Raw genomic sequence first — 8,198 nt, forward strand, 5'->3', positions numbered from 1 at the left:
TTGGTAACTGATTAGTAGTTCAAAATGCTTATTTCATTTTTTCATCAGATTTGGTGGTGGTTTTTTTAATCAAGCCACAGTTGAAAGGGACTTTGTATGTCAGGTTTTTGTTTTTTAACCTGTAAAAAATATTTTAACCCAGTTGCAGACTTATGCAAATAGACTTTTATAATGGAAAGGATGATACGACTTTGAATATAGTATTGCAAACCAGATACTTTATTTTTGAAAAATTAACACCCCATTCCTATACAAACTAGAACGGTCCCTAAACATAAAGAAAAGGGGGAGGGGCAGCAGGGAGAAAGTCATTCTAAGAATAACATTTTTATTACAAGATTTCCTGATTCCTATTATAGATTTCACAGCCAGCACAATTAAGACTTTGAATAACTATCAGCTAATGATCAAGTCCCTAGTTACCTTACTATATATATATATATATATATATATATATATGTATACACATACACACACACACACACACACACACACACACACACACACATACACATAGTGTTGTCATATGCTCCTGAATTAGATTTTTGTTAAGGAGTCTCTGTTACATAAGAAGACAAGTCAGTAGAAATCAATTCTAAGAGTTCTTTCAAAGAGAAAAAAAAAAACAACGAACCTCTTTTCCCCCTCAGTACAAGTGATGGTGCAGTTTTTAACAGCTATTCAGCCTCTATAAAGGTACTTTTCATTTTCCAAGCCATTAAAGCATCTGTTCAATAGCACTAGATGGTCTCTGATTTATAGAAATCTCAGGGCCCACATATAGTAACAGTAACCATCCCTGTCTGCAAGTTGGCTGACTAGTCTTATTCAAAATGCAAGGAAAAACTTTATTGAAAACTAAAAAAAAAAAAAGAAAGAGGATATTGTCTCTTTGTGAGTAAAAAAAAAAGACAATGAATTAAAATGACCTCAAATTAATACAAATCTTACTTTTGTTTTTGTTTTCTTTTTAATAATGGAATATATAAAATATATTTCATTTTTATTTTGAATTCATTTTAAAGTGAACTAAATTGCCAATTAATAGTAAATGGTTAATTTATTAATGCCCTCCTTATTCCAGTCCAGATCACCTTGACAGCCATGTCTTTCAGTTGGGAGTATCAGATCATATGATAATTGACACAGAGTTGGAAATTACCTCAGAGGACATCTCAGCCAACATTTTACAGATGAGAAACCTCAGGTCCAAGTAAAATGACTTGCCCAAGGCCACATGGGCAATAAGCATCAGAGGCAGAATTTGAACCCAGACCTACTGGTCATTCCAATGTTTCTTACTGACTCCTGGTGTTCCCTATGCATTTGCATTTTAATGCTATAATAATAAGTTCCAGATAAATAAAGAAACACACTTACAGTGCCTGTTACTCTTTCTGCATTAAGGTTTTACAGGCTCACCTTGATTCAAACAAATACAATTAAGGAGGTGATTACTCTACAAAAGCATCCACCTTGGAAGGCATTTTAGGGCATTTCACAAGCCAGACCCTCTAGTGTGTATAAAACACGACTAATTTTAGAAAAATCCTATTTACAGACAACTTTCCAGTAACACATCTGTTGCGTGAAGTAATGCAATATCTGCATCTGTGAGCCAGGCAGGGACAAAACAGAATGTTCAAATTATGTTTCTAAGGATAAATTTAGCATCATCCAAAGTTTGCTCCCATTTTGAATGACTCTTGGATACTCTGACTGTCACTTACCTTGACCGCCCCATTTTCATGCATGGTGATACAGTTGTTGGCATCTTCTGAGAGCTGGTACAGGGCCTGGGCAGTGGCTCGGTGAACATTTGTGTCTTTGGATCTCAGGTACCGTACTAATGGGGCCACCGCTTTGTGTTCCCCAAAGGCAATTCTATTTCTGCCCCACATACAGCAACGAGAAATAGCTTCAGCAAGATGTCGCCTCAGTTTATCATTGTTCTGCACAGGGAAAATGGACACATGTTACAATGGCCCTGGTTTAGGGAATTTGTAAATCCAACTCCATCTTGCAGTTACATGCCCAATATGGCCCAAGGCTATGGTACTGTCGTAAAAAAAAAAATTTTTTTAAATTGGAACAGCTGTATTTTTCAGGTTTCAGAAACATTTTACAAGTGTACAGATCCACAAGGGGTAGCTAGGTGACGTAGTGGATAAAATAGTGGGCTTGAAATCAGGAAGACTCATGTTCATAGGTTCAAATCCAGCCTGACACTTAATAGCTGTGTGTCTCTGAGCAAGTCACTTAACTTGTTTGCCTCGGTTTCTTTATCTGTAAAATGAGCTGGAGAAGGCAATGGCAAAACACTTCAGTATCTTTGCCAAGAAAATCCCCAAAGGGGTCGTGGAGAGTCAGACACAACTGAAAAAGGTGAAGAAATGAAATAACAGCTTTGGGAGTCACCTGCAGAGGGATGCCAATTGAATCCATGGGAAGAGATGAGATCATTAGGGGAAAAATTGTTGAGAGAGGAAAAGAGACTAGGAAGGAGCCTTGGGGGACACACATGGTTAGGGGCATCTTCAGGTAAGTTTGCACTCACCTCCACACCACCATGTGATATTCACATAGAGGATTTCAAAAAAAAAAAGCAGAATATTCTTTTCTCTTTTACAGTATATATACATGCATATATATGTATATATCTATATATACACATACATATGTGGGAGAAGGTAGAGGAAAAGGCTAAAAATGATAGTGAAATGAGGTTTGGAGAATAGTCTGAGAATTTTAATCTTTAAACCACAGACCCTTTAGGAAAAAATATGGGGGAAAAATCAAGGAAAATCCAGAGTTTGAGATAAAAACTAATTGCCTAATCGAATGTTAATATTTGAATAGTGAATACCACCAAGTCTTAATTATTCATAGAATCATAGACTACCAGAGCTGGAAAGGAATGATAGAACTAGAAGTCGGGACCCCAGAAGGTATCTAATCCCTTTATAGATTGGACAACTGAAGACTCCAGGGAGGTTAGCAACAAATAATTGTAGCTAACATTTACGTAGTGCTTTAATGTTTGTGCAATGCTTTATTCATATTTTCTCCTTTGAGTTACCCGAGATCACATATGTAGTGGGCATTGGGGGCAGGCTTTGAACCCAGAACCACTGATTTTCACAGCCAATGTTTTTCCATTCTACCATACGGCCTCAGCTTAGAGATCATTTAGTCCAGCCCTTCATTTTTCAGATGAGGAAATTAAGACCCACAGAGATTAAAAGATATGCCTGAGGTTAATGGCATATTTAGGCCAACATTCCTGTTACAGACACCTTGCTTTTTCCTTCCTTCTTGTGGTCCCTAATTCATTGTGTTAATGCTGTTGTTAAAATTCAATATTTGTATTATCTGTGGATTTCATTTATTTGGGTCAGAATTCCATTACCTTATCTATGGTGGGGGAAGAGAGACCAAAACAGTGATTCCATTGGTATAGAGAAGAACTCCCATTGATAGGGATCAATATCATTGAGCAGTTTATAGTCTTGGTTGCCTGGGGCACTGAGAGGTGAAGGAATTTGATTAGGATTGTGTAACCAGTAGAGTTGAGAGTGACAGGAGGTTCCAAGAGTGAAGTGACTCCCCAAAAGGTCACATGCAAAAAAGGATCTGAACCCAGATGTTAGCTCCAAGTCCAGCATCTTTCCCATTCTAACTGAATACCTCTTGATGTGTCAAATCACATCATTGTAAGTGCTAAGCTAAAGAGCTCTGAATTTTTTTTTCATTTTTTATTATTTAATATTTTATTTTTCAACATTGATTTCCACAAGATTTTGAGTTACAAATTTTCTCCCCACTTCTACCCTCCCTCCCACTCCAAGATTCTGATTGCCCTGTTCCCCAGACATCCTTTACTTCTGTCACCCCACTCCCCCCCATTCCCCTTTCCCCTTACTTTCTTGTAGGGCAGTATAGATTTCTATGCCGCATTCCCTATATATCTTATTTCCCAGTTGCTTGCAAAAACAACTTTTTTTTTTGAGCATCTGCTTTTAAAACTTTGAGTTCTAAATTCTCTCCCCTCTTCCCTTCCCACCCACCCTCCCTAAGAAGGCAAGCAATTCAACATAGGCCACATGTGTATCATTATGCAAAACACTTCCACAATAATCATGTTGTGAAAGACTAACTATATTTCCCTCCATCCTATCCTGTCACCCTTTATTCAGTTTTCTCCCTTGCCGATCCCTTTTCAAAAGTATTTGCTTTTGATTACCTCCTCCTCCAATCTTCCCTCCCTTCTATCATCCCCCCTTTTTCATCCCCTTCCTCCTACTTTCCTGTGGGGTAAGATACCCGATTGAGTGTGTATGTTATTCTCTCCTCAAGTCAAATCTGATGAGAGCAATATTCACTTATTCCCCCTTACCTGCCCCCTCTTCCCTTCCAACAGAACTGCTTTTTCTTGCCACTTTTGTATGAGATAATTTACCCCATTCTATCTTTCCCTCTGTCTCTCTCAATATATTCCTCTCTCACCCCTTTATTTTATTTAATTTTTTTAGATATCATCCCTTCATATTCAACTCACCCTGTGTGAATATAAGTGTATATTCCCTTCAACTACCCTAATACTGAGAAAAGTATCATGAATTACACACATCATCCTTCCATGTAGGAATGTAAACAAAACAGTTCAACTTTAGTAAGTCCCTTATGATTTCTCTTTCTTGTTTACCTTTTCATGCTTCTGTTGATTCTTGTGTTTAAAAGTCAAATTTTCTATTCAGCTCTTGTCTTTTCATTGAGAAAGCTTGAAAGTCTTCTATTTTATTGAAAATCCATATTTTGCCTTGGAGCATGATACTCAGTTTTGCTGGGTAGGTGATTCTTGGTTTTAATCCTAGCTCCTTTGACCTCTGGAATATCATATTCCAAGCCCTTTGATCCCTTAATGTAGAAGCTGCTAGATCTTGTGTTATCCTGATTGTGTTTCCACAGTATTCAAATTGTTTCTTTCTGGCTGCTTGCAGTATTTGTTCCTTGATCTGGGAACTCTGGAATTTGGTGACAATATTCCTAGGAGTTTTCTTTTGGGGATCTTTTTTAAGAGGCAATTGGCGGATTCTTTCATTTTCTATTTTAGCCCCTGGTTCTAGAATATCAGGGCAGTTTTCCTTGATAATTTCTTGAAAGATGATATCTAGGCTCTTTTTTTGATCATGGCTTTCAGGTAGTCCAATAATTTTTAAATTATCTCTCCTGGTTCTATTCTCCAGGTCAGTGGTTTTTCCAGTGAGATATTTCACACTGTCTTCCATTTTTTCATTCCTTTGGTTCTGTTTTATAATATCTTGATTTCTTATAAGGTCACTAGCTTCCACTTGCTCCAATCTAATTTTTAAGGTAGCATTTTCTTCAGTGGTCTTTTGCACCTCCTTTCCATTTGGCTAATTCTGCTTTTCAAGGCATTTTTCTCCTCATTGGTTTTTTGGAGCTCTTTTGACATTTGGGGTAGTCTATCTTTTAAGGTATTATTTTCTTCAGTATTTTTGGGGTCTCCTTTAGCAAGTTGTTGACTTGTTTTTCATGGTTTTCTTGCATCACCCTCATTTCTCTTCCCAGTTTTCCTCTACTTCTCTTATTGCTTTTCCAAATGCTTTTTGAGCTCTTCCATGGCCCGAGACCAATTCATAATTTTCTTGAAGGCTTTTGATGTAGGCTGTTGGACTTTGTTGACTTCTTCTGGCTGTATGTTTTGATCTTCTTTGTCACCAAAAAAAGATTCTGTAGTCTGAGTCCATTTTGCTGCCTGTTCATGTTCCCAGCCAATTACTTGACCCTTGAGCTTTTTGTTAGGATTTGACTGCTTGTAGAGTACAGAGTATTTTGTCCCAAGCTTTAGGGGCCAAGTGCTGCTGTTTTCAGAGCTACTTCTATTCCAGTGTCACCACAGGCTCTGCCACAGCAGTGCTCCTCCTCCCCCAAGAACTGCCAACCAGGACCACGACCCAGATCCAAGCAGGGCAAAGCTGCCTCTGCACCAGCAAAGTGCTCCTTGCACTCCTGCTCTGATCCCCCACTTGATTCCTCCCACTGTGTGAGCCAGGGACTCCAGAAGCAGCTGACGCTGGAGCTCTGGAAGCAGTCACAGGAGTTTCCTGCTGCTGCTGCTGCCACCGCCATGGCCATGCCACCTCTGCTACCCCCAGGGCTGGGGCCGGACCTCTTTGACCCCTGTCCAGCAGTTTTCCCACTAACCTGCTCTGTGGTCTTTGGCATTTGTGGGTTGAGAAGTCTGGTAACTTCCACAGCTCAATGATTCATGGCCCTCAGGCCTGCTTTGCCTGACTCCTGGTCTGGTTGGTCCTGGTTTAGATATCATCCCTTCATATTCAACTCACCCTGTGCTCTCTGTCTATATATATATATATATGTATATTCCCTTCAACTACCCTAATACTGAGAAAGGTCTTATGGTGCGGCCCATGCTGGGCTGTGCTCCACTGCCAGCACCTTGTGATAGACCCTTCCCAGTGACCACCCAGGCTGTTCTGGGCTAGAGATCTGCTTCCCTCTGCCATTTTGTGGATTCTGCAAGCTCTGGAATTTGTTCAGAGCCATTTTTTACAGGTGTTTGGAGGGATTTGGGGGACAGCTTAAGCAAGTTCCTGCTTTCCAGCTGCCATCTTGGCTCTGCCCCAGAGCTCTGAAGTTTTAGGTGTCCAGTACAAATAAAAGTATTCTTATTGTTTGCTGATACATTTATGTCAGGCGATAAATTTACTTTTTCTGGTACCGTTCCAGCAAAAACTGAATAAATAAGTGAGTGAATGAATGAAAAAGCATTTAGGAGCTTACTATGTGCTCAGCACAGTGCCGGGGATGATGATGATGAAGATGGTAACAACAACAATGACAGTGATGATGATGATAGCCAGAATTTATATATCCCTTTAAGGCTTGCAAAGCACTTTATGTCTACCCTTTCATTTGATTCTCACAACAACACTGGGAGGTAAGCACCATTTTATAGATGGGAAAACAGAGGTTGAAAAAGGTTATTGGATTTTCCCATGCTCTCACAACTAATGTCTGATGCAGGATTTGAACTCAGGTCTTCCTGACTCATTACACCACCTGTGCATCACCTAGCTATCACAGTATAAATACAAGCCTTTTATTCTCAAAAACTTTGGGTGTGGTTTCAGATAAATTAATCAAAAGAAGGTTTGTTTTTTGGGGGTTTGGGTTTTTTTGGTGGGGCTGGTTTTTTGTTCTGAAGTTCCACAGATACATTTTTATAGTGAAAGAAGAAAAATAAGATTTAAGTACCTTTTATTCAGCATTTTACAAATAGTATCTCATTTGCTTCTCACAACAACCTATGAGGTAAGTGCTCTTATTATCTCCATTTTACAGTTGAGGAAACTGAGGCAAACAAGTTAAGTGACTTGCCCAAGGTCACATAGCTCATAAGTGTCTGAGGTCAGGTTTGAACTCCTGTCTTCCTGACCAGGCCCAGTGGTCTATCCACTGTGCTACCTTTCTGCCTCTAAAGAAGTGGGATTTCATTTATGATGCTACTCGGAATTATTCTGAGACCCCAACGTGACTCCACTACAACAACACTGGGTATAATTAATGTATTACTTACTGTATTTGCAAGTTTGGACAACAAAGGCACAACGCCATGATCTGTTATAACCGCTAAATTTTCTTGATCCTTTGCTATATTGGTGATTGCTGCACATACACTTGCTAGGACTTCCTTGTCTTCTGATTTCAGCAAATTGACCACAAGTTCCAGGCCACCAACAAAGGAACGAACCATTTCTCCAGCATCCTAAATGAAAATGAAAATCAATGTTTATGGTTATAACAACATTAAAAATTCTAAATAGAGGTACGTATTTTGGGACAGTACAGGGGGAAGGAGTCAATTTGCCTTTATTTTCCTGTAACTGTTGTAGATACTTTGACTTCAATACCTCTGTGATCTCATTAATGTGGGTACTCCCACCACCAGATTGGAATCATCCAGGTTTTCTCATTCTGTAGGATGGCTGTCCATGGCCTTCCACAAATACTTTATTGAAGGTCTTCCTCCACATCTTTTTACACTTCTTGACTATCTCCTGCCACAAAACCCATCTTTTTAAGACTGATATTCAGTGATGTTATATGATTATGAATCATGGAATACCACAATCTCCAAAGAATCAAAACTC

At 39.1% G+C, this 8,198-nt stretch overlaps 1 protein-coding gene across 1 annotated transcript in view; it reads right to left on the reverse strand.

The window, feature by feature from the left end:
* ODAD2 (outer dynein arm docking complex subunit 2) overlaps window positions 1-8,198 on the reverse strand; it is a 132,734-nt gene that overhangs the window by 53,727 nt on the left and 70,809 nt on the right. The window contains exons 8-9 of the mRNA XM_036760528.1: window positions 7,625-7,813; window positions 1,731-1,952 (exon numbers count right to left, since the gene is read on the reverse strand). Of these exons, the coding sequence (XP_036616423.1) occupies window positions 1,731-1,952; window positions 7,625-7,813 (411 nt within the window). The remainder of the gene's footprint in view (window positions 1-1,730; window positions 1,953-7,624; window positions 7,814-8,198) is intronic.

This window comes from Trichosurus vulpecula, chromosome 5 (genome assembly GCF_011100635.1).
Source record: "Trichosurus vulpecula isolate mTriVul1 chromosome 5, mTriVul1.pri, whole genome shotgun sequence".
In the NCBI taxonomy this organism is placed as follows: Eukaryota; Metazoa; Chordata; class Mammalia; order Diprotodontia; family Phalangeridae; genus Trichosurus; species Trichosurus vulpecula.